General features: G+C 54.2%; 7 protein-coding genes across 7 annotated transcripts; 3 read left to right on the forward strand and 4 right to left on the reverse strand.

The window, feature by feature from the left end:
- Positions 1–604: 604 nt before the first annotated feature.
- On the reverse strand, positions 605–1929 carry L969DRAFT_82160 (uncharacterized protein; the record flags this gene model as incomplete). Its single annotated transcript, XM_014712471.1, has 4 exons — positions 605–734; positions 787–981; positions 1030–1557; positions 1604–1929. The coding sequence occupies 4 exons, from the start codon at positions 1927–1929 to the stop codon at positions 605–607; spliced, it is 1179 nt and encodes a 392-aa protein (XP_014567957.1).
- Positions 1930–3861: 1932 nt separating this feature from the next.
- Positions 3862–5247, forward strand: L969DRAFT_87297 (uncharacterized protein). Its single transcript, XM_014712472.1, has 5 exons — positions 3862–4170; positions 4219–4508; positions 4555–4656; positions 4704–4923; positions 4973–5247. Exons 1-5 carry the CDS (start codon positions 3972–3974, stop codon positions 5143–5145), a joined length of 984 nt encoding a protein of 327 aa, XP_014567958.1. The 5' UTR covers positions 3862–3971; the 3' UTR covers positions 5146–5247.
- Positions 5248–5277: 30 nt separating this feature from the next.
- Positions 5278–8326, forward strand: L969DRAFT_87298 (uncharacterized protein). Its single transcript, XM_014712473.1, has 9 exons — positions 5278–5597; positions 5650–5736; positions 5787–5809; positions 5857–5868; positions 5917–6060; positions 6110–6166; positions 6219–6833; positions 6883–7559; positions 7609–8326. The coding sequence occupies exons 1-9, from the start codon at positions 5450–5452 to the stop codon at positions 8309–8311; spliced, it is 2466 nt and encodes an 821-aa protein (XP_014567959.1). The 5' UTR covers positions 5278–5449; the 3' UTR covers positions 8312–8326.
- Positions 8299–11027, reverse strand: L969DRAFT_87300 (uncharacterized protein). Its single transcript, XM_014712474.1, has 6 exons — positions 10173–11027; positions 9276–10123; positions 9092–9228; positions 8920–9044; positions 8600–8872; positions 8299–8551 (listed from the first exon to the last, which is right to left on the reverse strand). The coding sequence occupies exons 1-6, from the start codon at positions 10674–10676 to the stop codon at positions 8432–8434; spliced, it is 2007 nt and encodes a 668-aa protein (XP_014567960.1). The 5' UTR covers positions 10677–11027; the 3' UTR covers positions 8299–8431.
- A 129-nt stretch (positions 11028–11156) lies between these two features.
- On the forward strand, positions 11157–12040 carry L969DRAFT_17274 (uncharacterized protein; the record flags this gene model as incomplete). The annotated part of the gene is made up of 2 exons (XM_014712246.1): positions 11157–11888; positions 11939–12040. The coding sequence occupies 2 exons, from the start codon at positions 11157–11159 to the stop codon at positions 12038–12040; spliced, it is 834 nt and encodes a 277-aa protein (XP_014567732.1).
- Positions 12041–12377: 337 nt separating this feature from the next.
- Positions 12378–12875, reverse strand: L969DRAFT_49361 (uncharacterized protein; the record flags this gene model as incomplete). The annotated part of the gene is made up of 3 exons (XM_014712475.1): positions 12378–12546; positions 12626–12713; positions 12794–12875. 3 exons carry the CDS (start codon positions 12873–12875, stop codon positions 12378–12380), a joined length of 339 nt encoding a protein of 112 aa, XP_014567961.1.
- Positions 12697–18514, reverse strand: L969DRAFT_74430 (uncharacterized protein). The gene is made up of 6 exons (XM_014712476.1): positions 17589–18514; positions 16592–17541; positions 16443–16544; positions 16334–16395; positions 15430–16181; positions 12697–15381 (listed from the first exon to the last, which is right to left on the reverse strand). The coding sequence occupies exons 1-6, from the start codon at positions 18454–18456 to the stop codon at positions 13130–13132; spliced, it is 4986 nt and encodes a 1661-aa protein (XP_014567962.1). The 5' UTR covers positions 18457–18514; the 3' UTR covers positions 12697–13129.
- Between the last annotated feature and the right edge of the window lies 1 nt (position 18515).

Genomic DNA, 18515 nt, shown 5'->3' on the forward strand with positions numbered 1-18515 from the left:
TTGCGCCAGCCTGTGCCAGCTCACTTCAATAAATCTTTAGGTTTGGACGATCCTATTTTGATGCCCGGTCACGCGACGAACGAGAGCTCTCCTCTGGCCTCGAACAGTGCCACCATCCCAAAGCCGTGTGCAATCCTCACAAGCCTTTCCCGACCTTCTTTGACACGACAAGACTCTGTCAAGATCATACAATCGCTTTACTGCATCGATCTGATGTATCGCTCCTTCGGCTCATCAAATGATAATAACACCACTTTCCGCGCGTCCAATGAGCCACGAGCCAGCAAGTCCTAGCCAGGCTCCTGTGTACAAAGCTGTCATGACAGCTCTCAAATGACTGGTGGAGCAGAACCAACTCAATTGGCGTCGAAATCAGGCTGTCAGTAGCATTACCTCATCTCCAAAAGTTGAAGGCGGGCGGCAGCGATCTGACTGATAGTAGGCAGCTACAACGATGCATCGCTCGCACTCAATGACTCGATGCGATCTCGCAGCAAATTCCGGGCCGGTAGAACAAGTCTTGCATTCAAAGATGCCATCATCGCGTTGACGAGCAGTAACGCACTGCAGTTCAAAACTGACTCCCATCCTTATGTCGTTTGCATCAGGCTGGCGAGTACGCTGTCTTTGCAAAGCCGATACGCTTCTTGTCGCCGTCGAGAATGACGGCGAAGCGCTCAAGGAAGAAGGAGCCAAACACGTTGAGGCCTGGCAGAAGCGTTTCCGCGACGTATCTGCCATGCAATCAGTCAGTTTTTCTCTCCCGCGCTCACGAGAATGACTGACGAATAGCTGTATTTGGGGTCAAGTCCGAGCTCATTGACATAACTTCCGGGCAGAAGGAGCTCGCTTCCGGGCAGTTTGAATGTGACGCCATTGACGACGAAGTCAAGGTTAGGCACGTGCGGGATCGAGCTGTTCGGGAAACCGACCACTCCATAGGTATTGTCCGTGAAGACCCCTGGGATCGTTTTGTACCATCTGTGCGCTGCCATTAGCGCAGGCTTACGTTGCAATGTGCCGACTCACTTTGTGTAGGCGGGCTTTTGAAGCAACAGCTGGGATGATCCAGTGTCGATGGCGGTGAATGATGCGACTGGATCCGACGCTTCGATTCCAACCGAAGGGATGGCTACCTTCAGAGCCCAGTACTGAATATCATCATTGCTGACATGGTTATGCCATGGCCCGAGCATGTCCTCGTAAACCACATCGGACTTGTGAAGCGCATAGTTGATCCCACCGATCTCAAGGGCACCAGCGTCTGTGCCCAACGTCCTGGACGTGTCTCTTGGTTGGAAGTACATCGAGATGATGTCGGCAGCGATCAGCTTCTTTGCGGTGAGTTGCGCCATCAAGTTGAGGTATGTGCCCGGTTTGAGGTGGGCAGTCTCTTCGAAGAATTCATCTTGAGTGGCCTGTGGACTGAGACCGATAATGCCATTGATATCGTCTGAGACCGGGCCGCCTGGTACGATCTGTCCAGCGAATTTGAAGTCGAAAGACAGACCGCTGCCTGAAAGCGTGAACTTGTCTTCGTACATGTTACCCAAGAAGCTGCAGATTATCAGCAATTCGCTATGAAAACCCTGCTGCAGCTTACACCGAAAAGTCCGCAAAGACTGTAGCGTAAGGCGTCGTCAGGTTCTTTGCATTTGGCCCCATGGCATAGTGCTGGATAAGGGTGGCCGGCGAACCAGTGTCGAGCGAGCAGTAGCCATAGTCCACGTCTCCGATTGATACGTTTGCGAAAAGGTTCGAACCACCAATGATGGGAATGGGCCATCGGTAATGCTTGTCCGACACGTGGTGATGGAGACGGCGCTTGCCGAGACTTGCGACCGCTGCATGCTCCCGTCGATAGACAGGCAACTTGATTGCGGCGCAGAATGAGAGGGCTGCAGCAACTGCGAAGATCGTAAAGCGCATGTTGAATGCCGAGGACCTTTTCTAGAAGGTCAGCTGCAAGATGGGCGATAGAAGCAACTGGCAGGGGATCGTATGAGATAAGGAAGAGGTGACTTGGCGACATTGCAGCCTGATAGTTGCGCTGTCCATCGATCAGGCGCCTCGTCGTCATCACGGCCTTACCCCTGACTGAGAACGAAATCACTGAGGAGTCAAGCATGGACAGCCTTGATCCAATCCGACGGCGGCGCAGGCTCATGTATGTCACAGCCAGCCTCTTGATCTAGTCATTGTGTTTATGGTCAATAGTGGTCAGGAGGGAGATCGCATTGGCCGAAAGACTCGAAGGTTCCATGTTACGCATGTCTTCTGGATGCACAATATTTGTGTGCTTGAGACACGAATAGTGGTTGCTGCACACAGCCACGATGAGAATTGATGGGTCGAGCACAACAACACAAGCTCGTTGATAGATTTGCAGGTTGAGAGTGACGTTGAGCTGGTATATCTGGTGACACTGGTGAAGAGGGCGCGCAAATGCTCACATGCACAGATAAGTGCACGAGCCCTCACGGCAAGTCGAAAAGTGAAAGATGTCAACTCGAGTACTAACGCGCATACGCGAGAAGAGCTGACAAAATGAGGTAGACTGAGATCAGATCAATCAGACCTGCTGCTACGATTGATACAGCCACAGATTTCAGCAGAGCTCAGAAATTTAGTGTCCTGAGTGAGGCCTAGGTAGCGAGGACTCATGAAGGAGGCCTGTCAGGAGACCATCAACATTTCGCTGCTCGCTCCTCAGCTGGTCGTCGAACGGCCATCGCGCCTTCGTTGCAGACGATGCGCACGTAAGGGTATGCATTCGGTAAATGCCGTCATGGCGGCGCATGTCCGGACGATTACAATCAAAGCTGCAATAGGATAAGAACTGCGGAGCAGACGTGACGCGCAATCAGGCTAGCGAGTACGCGGTCTTTGCAGAGCCACTGCCGATCGTTGTTTTGATGGGTCAGCTGCAAGACAAGTGATGGAAGCAACTGGCAGGAGACCATATGAGATAAGGAAGAGGTGACTTGGATACATTGCAGCATGATAGTTGCGCTGCCGACTGATGAATCGCTGAATTGCTATCGCGTACCCTATCCCGGCAGGGCACAAGAAGCCGAAGCGATACGCACAGACACTTATGTGTGTGTTTCGGAATGTTTATGTGCTGCCTCGTGGAAACCACGGCCCGGAGCTGTCATTCTGGTCGCATTGGCTATGGGACTGCGCATCGCATGGAAACAGTTACACCTGTTGAGCGGTCTGATCTCCCTGAATTGTGGGAGCTTAGAGTGCGTGGCGAGCCAGTATTGATGGATAAGGAATCAGTGCGCGAGCTTGTGTAGAGAGTCGCGGATCACGACAAAGGCAGGGATTCATTGAAGCGCGCTCAAGATCTCAAGATCTGGGAGCCTGGAGCTTCTCAAGATGCACGCAAAAATGGAACTCGGGCAAAGTTGCCAACAAGACAACAAGACAACAAGCCAACCAGACGAAAATCGCCTCAAAGCAAGGCGTGCTAGCATATGATCAGCTCGAGCTGACTATACTGAGACTCACCTGAACCTACGAGGAGGATGGGCGGCTCGCTGGCTGTCACCCGCTCAGAGCCTCCTTCTTGTGCAAGGCTTTTCTGTCGTCCAGCTTCGTCCGGGCTGTTCATACCATCTTCTGTCGCGAGCTAGCCTGCCAGCATGTAAGCCTGCGGTGGCAAATCGCGCTCCCAAGCGCGAACTGGCTCATCAGACAGTGACAGCAGACATGTGTCCCTATGACCTATGATAGGGTATTGATTTGCCGTGAAGTCGAAGCCTCGAGATGCTCACTCACGTCGCTACGATACGTCGAATTGACTTGAATGAGCTGAATCCGCTGAGTTCCATGGCTCTATGATCGGGTATTGTGTGAGGCCAAAGGTCCGCAGGCGGCAGGTACCGCGCAGGTCGCTGCAAGCTGTAAGTTGACGCGACCAACGGATTTTGCTCCTCTATCCGCCTCGCTCGCAGCCATACGAGATGGCACCTTCGACACTCACAAAGTCAATAGACCGCAAGCGCAAGCGTGATGGAGCCGAGGGAAGCGGCAACACCGAACGCAGAAGTGAGGAAGAAAATTTCAAGCAAAAGGTGTTGCTCCTGTCAAGCCGAGGAGTGAGCCATCGCATGCGCCATCTGATGGCCGATATTGGCACCCTCTTGCCCCACTCGAAGAAAGGTATGTGTAGCTGATCATTCCTGCTCGTTGGCTGACGCACAAAGGCAGACGCCAAGCTCGACAGCAAGCATCAGCTCTACATGGTCAACGAGCTCGCTGATCTGTCTTCTTGCAACAATGCGCTGTTCTTCGAAGCAAGGCGAAGGAATGATATCTACCTCTGGGCTGCCAAGACGCCCAATGGCCCGTCTATCAGATTCCATTTGCTCAACACGCATACAATGGACGAGCTCAAAATGACAGGCAATTGTCTCAAAGGCAGCAGACCGATCGTCGTCTTTGATCAGGCCTTTGACGAATCTGCACACCTTCGCATAATCAAAGAGGTGCTCATGCAGGCCGGTCTGTCCTTCATAGTCGTGACAGGAGCTCATCGTATAACAGATCTTTGCTGTACCCCGGACCGCGAGAAAAGCCAAGCCTTTCGTCGACCATATCACGAGCTTCTCGATCGCAGACGGTAAAATCTGGTTTCGCAGCTTCCAGGCCAGCTCAGTGACTCTGTCGAAGACGCGTGCTGAACGGAAGTGCAGATCATTGACTCGCCCGCGCCGAGCGTCATTGATCCGATACAAGCTGCAGAGGAAGCGACAGCTGCAGCGATAGCCGAAGGGATAAGCACAAAGTCAAGCAGAAGCAAAGCCAGTGGTGGACCGCGCATGACACTCTCAGAGATCGGGCCTCGCTTCGTTCTGGTGCCCATCAAGATATTCGAGGGTTCGTTCGGTGGAGCAACACTCTATGCAAATAAAGGTATGCCTGTCGCTTTAGCAGCGCATTCTACGCTCACGCATCTGATCAGAATTCGTGCCGCCATCGCAAGTCTACACTGCGCAGAAGAATGAGCGCGCTCTGAAGTATCAGACCAAGAAAGCAGACACGCTTCAGAACAAGGCCCGTCGAGAGGAGATCAAGGAAGAGAGTCGACGTACCGGTCGGCCAGAGCAGCTCGAGAAGCGCTCGATCTTCGCTTGAACTTATTCCAGTGTCAGTCGTGTGCCAGTTGATGTATTCTTCTCTGCATTCGCAGATTGATGCGCATGCGAGATCGGTTGATTGCAATGAATTATGCGCGTCATAGCTTGTCGTCGACTGGCGCGCGTCAGCGATTGATCTACTTTCACGCGCAATTTGGTCTTTGACAGTCAGCAAGACAGCTACGCAGGCGCTTACGTGAAGCTGAGGGCGCATCTGATCGCGACTGCGCCATAATGTCGAACGACCTTTCGAGTCGTATGTGAAGCCGCGCCTTGTCATACAAAACATTCAGGCGAATATCATGATTGACCATCTGCTGGGACGACCCTCGACGAACTGGCGCCGGACACAAGTCTTTGTCGTCATCGGCTTCTGGTCATGGTATCTGAAGACGCGAGATGGGAGGGGTCCGCCCCTGCCGCTCGTGCGCAGATTAAACGCATTGCTAGGTCAGCACGGTCTGATGCTGCTGCTGCTTACGAGCTGATACTTGAGACTCAGATCGATTCACGCCATGGCAGATCATCATCGGCATCCTCACTTTCGTCTATTCCTTCAGGCATTTCGATGACTTGCTCGGCCTGTCAGGTCAGTTCGCGCCTGTAAATGCGCCCCTTTTGCTGACACCACAGACAAAGCGCCTGAGCCACTCGCTAAGCTGGTAAGCTTGGTCTTTGCGTACCCATGATTGTGCTGACAATGTGATAGTATTCGCGCAAGGCATGCAGCCATGTCTACGTCGCAGTCCTTCACTGACTTGCAATGCAGTTCTACCGAGCAACGTGGATAGCTACCGCGTTCGATGCAGGCTTCGCAACAGCCATGACAATCAAGCCCAAGTGGTTGCGAGACTTTGCTTCCATCCTATTCAGTGGCTATTATGTCCTCTTTGCAAACGAGGCAGACGAAAAGGTTTCCTGACTCACGTACTATAGGATCATCGCTAAAACAGGACTGGCAGTTGAGAAAATACAGAGCAGTCGCAACGATAGAAATGCTCAGATGTACTTGGGAAAAGGCAAGCTTTGCTTTGACGGTCGGATCATATCTGACGCTGACGCATGGGACAGACTAGCAATCCTTACATTCGCTTCTTCACTGCCGGAGACCGGCCTCGTATCACAGTTTCTAAGCGTTTCACACTGGACCGTCCAGCAGGATCGCGCTATAAGCGTCCCATCTCAGTCTATCTCTACTACGCGCTCCCAGAAGCAGGTCTAGAGCATTGTCGAGACCTCATCCTTGACTTTCCAGGGGGTGGCTTCATCTGCATGACGCCCGAACACCACGAAGAGCGATTGCTACGGTGGGCAATCAGGACGGGCAAGCCGATCCTTGCTCTCGACTACTGCAAGGCGCCAGAATATCCTTATCCCTATGCAATCAACGAGGCGCTCGATCTGTACCGCTTGTTGCACGAGACGAAGGGCTCAGTCATTGGTTTCAAGACCAACGACATCAACATTGTGGTCACGGGCGATTCTGCGGGCGCAAATCTAGCCACCGTCATGGTCATCAAGCTACTTGAAGAAGAAAAGTCGAAGCGATTGCCCCTACCGCTCAGTCTGATCTATGCCTATCCTGCTCTCGATTTCAACTACACCTCATGGATGCCTCCAATGAATTTGAAGGCGCTGCAGCATGACCTGTCGACAGCCAATCTGTCGGGTATCCTGCATCAAAAGGTGCATCGCCCTTGTGATCGATATCCAGTTAATTTGACAGGTTTCACAGGATCATCTCAGCCATTGCAGCCCGCTGAGTGTAGTGGACGACGTACCCCGTCCACGCTCAAGATCAAAGGGTCGCAAGCGGCTCAGCTTGACACGCAGTATGACCAGACTAGGCCTCTTTTCCCCTGCCAACAAGTCAAAGGGTAGTGAGAAGGACGAGGATGCGGCATCAAATGCTGATGTTGAGCCGGAGGAAGACGAGCTGCCGCTGGAAGCGAGAGCAGAGACGGCAGAGGAGGAGACACCTCGTTCGCTCGAGCTGACCAGAAGCGACAGCAGCAGGCGCATTCTCGGCACGCGCCTAACAATGACCAGTCGGGTCGGATTTTTCAATGATCGTATAATTAGTCCAAGCATGATGCGCGCCATGGCGCTATGCTATGTCGGTCCTCAGCACTGCCCAGACATGGCAACGGACTATTATCTCTCGCCCGTCGTCATGCCGGAGCATCTGCTGGCTCGATTGCCACCCATGAAGATCTGCGTTGGCGAACGTGACCCTTTGGTGGACGATTCACTTGTTATGGCAGGACGAATCCGTGAGGCAAAGCAAGCAAGACGTTCACAAGCCCTGCTGCGCCAAAGATCCAAGCACGGCGAGTCATTGAGGATGAGCTCGCAAGCCCAAGCTTCGGATCCAATCATCGACCAGACCGAAGATGACTGGATTGAGCTCAGGTACGTTTCTCCGAGCATAGCAGGCAGCTAGCTCACACACAGTCGACAGAATAATCGAAGGCTACAGCCACGGCTTCCTACAGATGTTGCAGCTCTTGCCAGAAGTCGCAGGAACGATCGATTTCATGGCTGACTGGATCTCAGAGACATTTAAGGCAGCGCATGCTGAGCGACGTCTATCAACTGGACAGAAGCTCGCTTTCACACAATCGTCGCATACTAAGTCTGGTGCAAGCGACCCCCGTGCGAAGGGGCAATCGGGCGAGTCGGAGTCGTTCGATGATCTGCTGAGCTTCACACCTAGGCGACGCGTCTCGAACAATGTCTCCCGATCAGGAACACCAACACAGGCGCACCCGAATGACTCTTCGCCGCTGCCTAGGCGCTCGACGGGTGCACGAGCTGCTGCATCTTCATCAGACGAGACCGTCGGTCCGCACACGCCCAACGATGACGAAGATGGACAGTCTGATATCGAAGCGCATCTGTCTGTCAATAAGACGCCCAAGAATAAGGCTGCCGTTGCAAGTCAACTAATCAAATCTGCGCACGAGCGCGCATTGCGGACAATTGCTGATGACACAAATCTACAAGCATCTCAAACTTCGCTCAAAACGCTAAGCTCTACCCCGTCGCGCACCAGCAGCCCGGCGCCGCCTTTTGTAGACGCGTCGTCTTTGCTGCGCAAGAGAAGGGACGAGATCATCGAAGGCATGCAAGGAGCGCCTGCCGATTCTATCACGAGCCCTTAACGAGCCGATATGTCGTACAAAAGTTGCATCCGTGTAGATAGCACATAAGTGTGCGCTTCAAGTGCGTATATCTATGTTTGAAGCGCAGACTGGCATGACTCAGGCCGTCCGGAGCCGGTTTCAGTTGGCCGAGGAAGACACATTGCCTGTTCCCAATGCTGCCTTGGCTTCCAGGGTCTTCTGCACCCAAGCAACCATGTTGACGTCTCTCCCTTCATCTGCCAGCAGGAAGGGGTGTTGCTGCAAGCTTTCCATCAGCCAAGTCAGACAAGTGACGGTCAGACTTACGAGTAGCTCAGCATAGGTCGGCCGCCGTTGCGGAACCTTCTCAAGTGTGGCTGCGACAAAGTCGTCCGCTGCTGCGGAGTAGCCGACCGGTAGCGCAGGAGGGTCGCCGTGCACGATTGCTTGCAGCTGCGCAAAAACATTGGTGTACGTTTCCGGCGGGTATGGATAATGCCCCAGAGTGAATTCGATGATGGACAGTCCGAGGGACCAGACATCGGATGCCACCGTGTATGTTGCTACATTTCCTTGCGATTCTCCTTTGATTCGTTCAGGCTGCATCCAGAATCAGCTCTCGCACAATGGCAAGCGGACAAACATACTGCCATGTAGCTCTGACAGCCGATGTTGGTCTTTGCCAGACTTCGTTCTAATTGGCCAGAGACGCCGAAATCGCATAGCTTGACCATGCCTTGCGTGTTGACGAGCACATTGGTCGGCTTGACGTCTGATAATGATGTCAGCCCTATTATAATCCCGTCACGAGTCGCTCACCCCTATGCATCGTTTGTAGCTCGTCTTTGAGAAATCGTAATCCTTTGACCATGGACGATGTCACACGAGCGAGGACTGGTTCTGGCACATCCAATCCTCCGAGCTTGTCGAGCGATCCAGCGTCCATGTACTCCATACTGTTCGGGCATTAGCAGGCGATTTCGTAAGGTGCGCGCAGACGCACCAGTAGTAGACGCAGCTCTCGATGAAGAAGGCGCCATAGAAGTCAACAATCTCCGGTGCTGTTGCGCGATGCAGAATATCTAGCTCAGTGATGATAGCTTTCAACTTGGAGTCGTCTAGTTCAAGTCGAATCTCTTTCATTGCCATCGTGACTTTTGTTGCCTTGTGAAAGACCTTCTGAACCGTGCCGTAATTCCCTTTGCCCAGCTCCTCTTCTAATGTAAGATCCTGCATATTGATTGCAAAGGACGCGCCGGACGTGAAGTCGACACCCTTTTCGTGCAAAACAGCCTTGTTGGCAAAGTTGAGTCTGCCGGAGGGATCGACAATCTTGCTAAAGTTGCTGAACGGTGTGCCTTGTGCTGAGCTTGGCCCGTCTGGATTGAGGCGCATGCCGCTCAAGCCGCCCGGTGGAGGACCTTTCCGACGACCGCCAAGCCCGCCAACGGGTGAAGCACCTCCCGGTCGCTGACCAGGTACGGCCAATCGCGCAGTAGCGACGCTCGGCGTGCCAAAAGAGCCTTGCCGACCTGGCACAGATGGCCCAGCATTTGGACTCTCCAGTCCGCCGAGCGTCAGCCCTCCGACCGGCCGACGGCGAGCAAGTGCACCGCCAGGTGACGTGGCCGCGAGAGCATTACTCGCGCCCATGCCTGCCGTGGAACTTCGTGCGGCGCCGGCATGCGTAGCGATACTGCTTCTCGCATCTGCGATCGCAGACGAACTCGTCTGATTTAAGCGTCGCGTGCCATCCGAACCGGATGAACCATCGGCGCTCGACGTGAGCGACGAGGATGCAGATCCTGACCCTTGTGACAGATTCTGCGCACTTGAGCTGCGTTGAGCCAGCTGCCAGTGCGAGTCAGCTCAGCTTGTCGCGAGCACGTCGAAAACATACCGCTGCCATCTTGGCTTGCAACGAAGGGGGTATCCTATGCTGACCGACCATGCTAGGCGTAGCGCGGCCGACTGGAGGTCGCCCGGTCGTTGGCGTGGTTGATTGGCTCGAAGTTGGGGGAGGAGGCGCACTTCTAACTGGCGTCGAGATGAAGTCTCTTGCACGAATGGGCGAAGAGGCGGCAATAGGTGTGTTATTACTGAGTGAGCCTATCGACTTGGCCGGTGGTATACTTTGCGCTTCGGCAGCACCGTTTTGGCTTGGCTCGGAGTCGGCTGGCGTGACCGCTATAGGTGGCGTGACAGCAGTAGAGCCGGTGGGAGTCGCATCGGACGAGGACAGAGCCGATTGGCTTGACTGTTGTGTGCCTACTTGCTCGTCAAGATTGATAGGACGAGCCGGCTGTTGTGGCAGAGAGCCAATCTTGAGCCGACCAAAGTCTTTTTCCATGGCAGAATTGAGGGCAGCAATGCCAGGAGGCACGCTGGACTCATGCTCGGTCATGCTGGACAATGACCTTAGCTAGAAGGGAAGTGTTTGCGAAACGAGGTCGGTCTTGCTGAGGCCAGCGAAAGAGGTGCGTGAACGCGGCGTGATCGTCTGTGCGTGCGCGCGTGGATTATGCGCAACTGCTGATGCAGCAGATCGCAGTCGTCCGAGTCGTGACTACTGTCAGCGATAAAGCTGGACCTCGCTTGCCAAATGGCGCGGATGTGTGACACTGAGCCGGCGCAGCCTGTTGCCCATGAAGTGACTCGCCACCCTATCACTAGCTACGGATCAGTGCTGCTACCTCTGAGCCTTGAGCGGACCGTTCGAACGCTGTCAGCTTCCTCGTTCGTGTGCTGGCCTCTGTGCCTTGCTCGGCCGAATGGTGACTTTTACTGCAGGCTTGCCAATAAGGTTTTGCTGACCGCGTGTGCTCCATCGCGGTGTTGAGCTCCGGTGGTTCGATTCGACGCTGCGATCTCGCTTAGCGCTTCCATGGGTATCCAGTTTGAGCGACGGCTACCAGTAGCGCCTCGCCCATCCACCTTTGTTGATCATGTCCCCTTTGGTCGCAAGCTTACAGAAATCGCCGGCACGCTGATCATGCTCTGTCAATCGGTTTTGATCGCTCTGCCAGCCGTCCTCATTGCCGTCATGAAGCGACCGAGCCTGCTCTTGGATAGACAGCAGCGCAGGCGTATCGCTTTTGGCTCCATCTGGCGCTATTTCGGTCCCAGCATCGATGACTTATACAGGCCATACAAGACCGAATTGCTCGCCATGGCAGAAGGTGTCGTCATCGATATTGGCTCGGGCACGGGCCAGAATCTCAAGTATCTCTCGCACGACAAGATCACTCGACTAGTCCTGATCGAGTTCAACTCAACAATGTACCCTGCGCTGACAAGGAGCGCAATTGACGCTGGATTCGAAGGCAAATTTGAGATACTCGGCTTTGGCGCAGAAGACGCGCACAGGATCAAGAAGACGACAGGTCTCACGCCGGGCTCGGTGGACACTGTGATCTCCGTTCTAGCGCTGTGCGGGATACCTCAGAGTCAAGAAGTCATTGACAGTCTGTATGAATACCTCAAACCTGGCGGACAATTCTTATTTTTCGAGCATTGCGCTTCACCACACGAGCCGACGCTTTTCTGGCAGCGTCTCATCAATCCTATATGGACACTCGTCATGGACGGATGCGAGCTAGATCGGCCGACAGGAGATGTAAGCCTTCTGCGACGTCTTCGTCGCGTATGCTGAGGAAGTCGCTACAGATGATCATCAATCATGAATGGACAGAAGCACAAGTTTGGCGACTACCGATAGAGTCACGCTTCTCACTCAGTCCAAAGGAAGTCGGATTTGCGCGCAAATGAAAGGTATCAGTCGCATGGTTGTACGTACAAGTAGTGCATTCTGCAAGACACGCTGGAATCCTTGCTTCTGCTTCTCAAAGTCGACAGAGTCGTCCCCGCTGCCATCGGTAATTCATCTGAATGACAGCCCGGCTGTCATAGAGAAGCAAGACTGTACATCTGCATGGCAAGAAGTACAAGAGCAGAGAGCAAAAAGCAAAGAGCAGAGAGCAAGATCGTCGCCGGTCTAGTCGCCCAGTTCGACAGCTGCACTGACCTTTTGCTTATACAAGCTATTTAGATTGCATGCCATTGCTGGCTATGCCCGACAGGAACTTAGAGTTGCGCAACATGACGGTCATTCGCAGAGTGTCGCCAATAAGGGGACCCAAGCCAGAGCGACGAGCCTACATGCATGAACGTGACCAGCAAGTCCAGCCATCGGGTCGAGTCGTAGCGAGGTAGCATCCGCCTTGCTGACAGTCAGTTTTGATCGCTTGACGTCGCCAGACAGGTCTTCACGCCAACTTCGGCGCGCAGTGGGTGTAACAATCCCGCGGCGGCCTTTATCGAGAACTAGAGGTCAAACGCGTCAAAAGTAATCACCGGCCTGCTAGCGCAGACTCGCTGTCGAGCCAGGCTTCGCAGTGATCTTGCACCATGTCGATTGGGATGCGGCGGAACATCACGTAATCTAGACCAAGGTCAGTGCAGTGCAAGATCATTGCGAAGCCTAGCTCGACAGCAAGTCTGCGCTGCTCTTTGCTCTTGTACTCCTTGCAATGTAGATGTACAATATCTCTTCGCTTTGCTGCCTTTGTCGAACGAGCCGCGTATCGCCAGATAGGTCGGCCATCGTCGCCCTTTGCGAGACGCGTTCATCCGTACAGCTCGCTCAGGTCTGTCTGATGGCGTGCATTGCCGTACTAGACCGATCATCTCGTCCTTGCCGATGCAGGCTTGCTCACAAAGATTGAGCTCGCCACCGCGCGCGCAAGCTCAAGCTTGAGCGCTGTAGGCACGTAGCCGCCAGTGAGGATCTCATAGGCGCTCGCGCCACAAGCCTGCTACCATACTAACCGAGGGACGGAGGAGAAGAAGCTTGTAAAATCATGTGACAACAATCTCGCCCAACGCAGCTCGCCGGCCAAGCATGTACAGGTCTTCTAGGCAGGTATCTACCGCTTGAGTGAAGTCATCACTCGTCTTTGACGAAAGAGCAAAGTCGCTAGCATCTTCTGATCCGCTCTCGCTGCTACTATCGACTTCGATGTCCTCGACAGAGTCTGCAGACGGTATAAAAGGTGCATGGGCGCATAGCGCGCGCAATGCGACTGTATGATCGTGCACGGCAGATGAAAGAGACGAGTCGAATTGGTCTGCTCGTTTCTGAAGTCTGCGGAGATGAAGCCAGCTCAATGTGACGAAAGCGATATTGTCGACCGCGTTGACGGGTGAGCCGATTGACTCTATGTCGTCAGCACCCTCTGCCAGCTGTAGGAAAGCAGCGATTGAAGCTACACTTTCGCCAGTGTCGAGGCTCGCTATGAAGCTGGCAAGGTCGTCGCTCAACTGAGGCTGCTGCAGACATACCCAAACACCCTTGGTGAGCAATGCCAGATGATGCATGGCCGACCCATGCCTGGTCGATTCGGCAGCAACATCTATCCAGTCGACCAAGTCCGAACCATTATCCAGCTCAATCCGAAGTGTGTCGGCTCTGGCTACAGCAGCAAACATGTGCATCCAGGCGTCGATGAGAATTGCCTCGCATCGCAGATCGGCAAGAGCTGCAAGAGGATTGACGAGAGGATCGGAAGACGTGCGAAGCTCGTCGAGACTCGCATGTGCATCAACTAAGCTGCTTTCGAGGACCATCGACAGCCACGGCACTGGCAGTTCGACTTTTTTCAAACTCGATATGGCTTCGGTCCAGTGAGATTGCGCTTGGGCGGTCTGTAATAACGGTGACGTGAGAGCGAGCAAAGCTAGCGTGGCTTGCACGCGAGGCTCCTGCAGTTCTTCGTGATCTCGGGCACATTCTTGCCAAGCAGCACTTCGAGACGCATTGAGAAGCTGCAGATACGCCTGAAACCGCCAGACTTTGCGCTGGCCTGTGCCAGCAGACATCACTTCGATCTCCGCAAGCCGCAAAGTGGCCATGCACGCCTCTATCGCTACATGGCGAGGCGCGTTGAGGGAGTGCGTGCGCGTTATCACCCGCCAAGCTTGGCGTACGATCGACATGAGTGCACTCGGCAAGTTCTTAGGTGCGTCAGCAACAATACGTAACGCACCGACGACAGTTTTCACATCGCCCGTTCGTGCGGTGTGTAGGCGCTGCAGAGCTAGCCGGTATCTGATCGTCGAATCTGCGGACAGTCTACGCCCTAGTCGTAGCACGAGTCGAAGCGCCAGTAAAACGATAACGAGCAAGCTGACGCAAATGACACCAGAGAGAATCGCAGGCTGGGCAAGTATAGCGGACTGCAGCGGCGATAGAGTATCGTCTGTAACGGGCACAGAGCGTCGGCGCAGGCCAGACGACCAAGCGCGTTCGCTGTTCGGAGCTGCATTGGCTGTGTACGCGACATCGTAGCCGAAGCCGCCCAGGAAGGAAACGCCGCCCAAGACGGCAAACATAGCTGCTGAGCCGGGTCGCGTGGTCGGCGAGAGATCGTCAAATGTTGCTGAATCGGCGGCATGGGCATAGCCATCAGAGTAGCCACCCATGCCACTATCACGCAGGATTGACGCGTAGTCTTGTAAATCCGCTATCTCGCTAAGGTAGTCCATGGATACGGGAGCAACCATAACGTCCTCGACATTCTCGTCCATGGTCGTCGGCCTAGGCTGGGTGGCCTCAGCTTGAGGAGGCGTCACGCTAGAGCCCTTTGACTTGGGCGTAGCCTTGGCGCGCTGAGAGCGAGATAACTTCGCTTTCGACTTGCCGGCATTGGCAACCTGAGACGCAGCCGGCCGCGCTTGTTCGCGCACTGTCTTGATCTGATCATCAAAGCTAGCCAGTACATCGCCACCGCCTTCGACGCAGTCGACGACGAACTGCCGTAAAAGGAACAGCTCCTCCTCGAGCTCTTCCCTGCGTCCTTTGAGGAAGCGGATGTAGTCAATCGATTTGCTCAGCACGACTTTCTTGCCCAGCTTTGTTGCTGCCTCGACGCCATCCACGACCCCTTGTGTGACTGGTGCAGGGTGTGGCAGCATGAATTGCGAGTTCCGCTTGCCTTTCGCCTTGGTCTCTGACGATGGCTCGGCGCGAAGGTGCGCAGTCGCAGGCACGAGATCACGCAGAAGCGCGATGGATGTATTGATGCCATCACGATATCGTCGCTCAACAGCATCTGTATAGCCAAATCAGCAGGCTATACAGAAATGGCGTCAGAACTGACTGTGACCACCAAGATCCTTGTCTGCGCTATTCTCGTCGCCGCTATTGTCTTCCTCGTCACCATTCGACGAGGCTGCAAGCTTGCGCTTGCTGCCTTGCGAAGTGCTAGCTTTGAGATTTACGAGATCGAATTGACTTGGCAACGAAGCTCTCGATTGGTCATATTGGACCAGACCAGCATAACTGAGCGTCTTCAGATTGACGGCTGTGGTCTGATGCGGCCGTGAAATTGCGAGAGCGACTTTGGAGGGATCCATGGACAGCGTCGCGACTGTCTTCTGCCGCTTCGCTGCTGGCTCAGACGCAACGGGCTCGACTTCTTCCGCAGAACTCGGAGGAGAGCTGCCTTGGTGCGATGGACCGGATGACATTCCCAGACTGGAGTAGAGCAGAGACGAGTGTGATGCAGGCGGGGAAGGCGAGGACGATGAGGCACTAGCTGCAGACTGTGCCATCGAGACAGAGGCTGTGCTCGCAGGCATCAGTGGGAACGAATGCGATCCTGACGCGGTAGACATCGATGACGCCGGCGCAAAGTCGTACTGTGACAACCTGCTACTAACATCCATATGGCGCGTAGATGGAGCTGTAGCTGGAGACGCAAGCGAAGTGAATGCAGCCAGAGGGTCTAGATCGCCTTCGCTCGTATCAATGCCGAGCCTAGATGATGTTTCTTGTTGGTTAGCGGCGAACGATGCTCGCTTCACTGTCCGTGGCTGCGACAGAATGGCCACAAGATCGTCATGGTCGCCCCTGAGTGGCATCTTAGGATGCTGCGCTTCAGTTGGCACTCGGTTTGCGGCTCGTGCGACGTCCAAGTCAGGCCACTTTTTATATTGCAAATATTAACCGACGACGTGTGCAATGTACGTGTTACAAAGTGGCGCGCGTCACCGCCACGTCACCGCTGAACGTCTGCATAAGTACCTTGTTCGTTCTGACAGAGATTGTAACACTGATAGCCCATCTGTTCGAAATGTCAGATTGAACTACATTGCTTCCATGGGAGCCCACTTCTAATCTACTGCAAAGGCGCAGCTCCTTCCCCCTGACAGGTAATGTTGCGAGTGATCTCGTTGGATCTGTAATGCTAATGACTTGCTGTTGCATGTAATGCTGCAAGCACCATTAGACGAGCTCACGAGAGCTTTGAGTCTGCATACATCTGATGTAATGGCTTCCGTGAGCAGGTCGAAGCGGCCCCTGTACCAGAAGAGGTCTAGATTGCCCGGCGAGGTCAAAGCGAAGACGGTCTTTGTCGACTGCTTATGGGTGAGTGCATGTGCGATGTAATTTGGCTCAAGCACGGTGACATTGAACGTATTTCTGACTTCTTGTACGTGCACTGTAGACCACCAGTGGCGACGGTGCACAGAGAGTTCCATGGGCTCTGTCGAAGCTCGCTGAGGTACCGGCTCGGGCAGTGCTTGTATACGATCGCCCCATTTTGGCCATTCTGGTGTCAGATCGGCCGAGAAGATGGTCACGACCAAAGGCGGCTGTATAGCACGACCAGTGATTTGTGCGAGCTGGATGAGCATCCGTATCTGTCGGCGGACTTGCACTTTCGTGCCACTGATCTCGGGCATTGTAATGATCTGGGGCGGCCGGGTATAGTAGCCGTTGACGTTCTGCCAATAGCCATAGACCGCAGACAGATAGAACTTGAGCCAGGCATTGTCCGCACATGTGAGGTGCATGAGCACTGCCTCTGGAAATGGCGCAGCAGGTGCAGTGATGTGATAGGGAGAGAACCGCCGTCGATCCAGGACGTAGAAGTTGACGCCTTGCGGACTGGTGAAGCGCTCATGGTGACCGGGTACCTTGCGAGCTGCTGTCACGTTGGCAAAGGCGGAGAACCATTCCTGATCCCACGAGGCGCCGTCCTTGACCTTATCCAGGACTTCGAGCCAGAGCGCAGCAACGCGCTCATTGGCACTTTGCAGCAAAAAGCCTATGTTCAGCTGATCGCCGTTGCTGACGTCGTCTTGAATCTGGATATCGACTGAAGCGTCGTCGACCGGCAGCATGAACTCGAAGGGATCATTGCGCAGGTAGACATCCCCATCGATGAAGAGCGTTGCGTAGCCAGCAGAAGCCACTTCGTACATCACTGTGCGCATGATGAGCACGGCGCAGGGGAGCCAGCAGTATGCGTACTTCTACTCTTCTGGTAGCCAATGTCGGTATAATGCTTGCTACCCACATGATTGTCATAAAAGTACGCCATGTAGCCTTGTATACGGCACTGCTCCATGCATTGCTCGTCCAGACAGAGCACCATGAAAGGTTGCGTGCCTCTGCCCTGTCTGGGCACCGGCGTCACGACTGGATCTTTGCGTCCGTCCGATCTTGGCTTGCTGTGCGGCATGGTTCCATTGGCTAGACGCTCGAGTACGATGCGCAAGTGAGGTATAGCTTCGGTGATGTAGATACCACCTGACATCGTCACCCAGAGGGGCAGTGAAGGATCGGGCGGCCCCATCCGATCTTTGAGAAAGTCTGCTAGGCTCATCCTCGAGTTCCGGCCCCCAGCTTGTAATGTCGAAAAATCGTAGCGCTCATATCGTATGCGATGAGCTATTGGCGAGTGAAGCCAGGCGGAAGTACGACTGCCAAGTGAAGTGAAGGACGACGCAATTTCTGAGCGAGTTGCAGCAACGATGAGCACAAATATGCACAGTATCCCCAGAATTATTTGATACAGCGCTCTCGTGCTGCGCAGTCGGCTTCTAGACGTCCTCGCGGTATCCCCCAGCCCCGACAGAGTTGGCATAGACCCCATAGAGATACTAGACAGGTGGTAGCTCTGCCGGCCATTGTAAAGGTCGTTCTCCACGATCGAGCTCCGTCGTCTGAGCATATGCGCGGCTTCACTAGCCGGCTTGCTGGCTCCATCCATGCGATGATCAAAAGTTTGGCGCGCAGACCCGAAGCGATGTGATCTTGGCGAGCCGCCATTGCGCAGTTCTGGCGGCGATCCATTGGGAGTCAATGGGATACTCACGCTCGTTGTGGTAGCTACCATTGATCATGCCTCGCTCGCTTCCAGGTTTGGCATTGTCCAGATTGTGTTCAAACTCGGCA

This window comes from Mixia osmundae, assembly GCF_000708205.1.
Source record: "Mixia osmundae IAM 14324 unplaced genomic scaffold scaffold_5, whole genome shotgun sequence".
Taxonomy (NCBI): Eukaryota; Fungi; Basidiomycota; class Mixiomycetes; order Mixiales; family Mixiaceae; genus Mixia; species Mixia osmundae.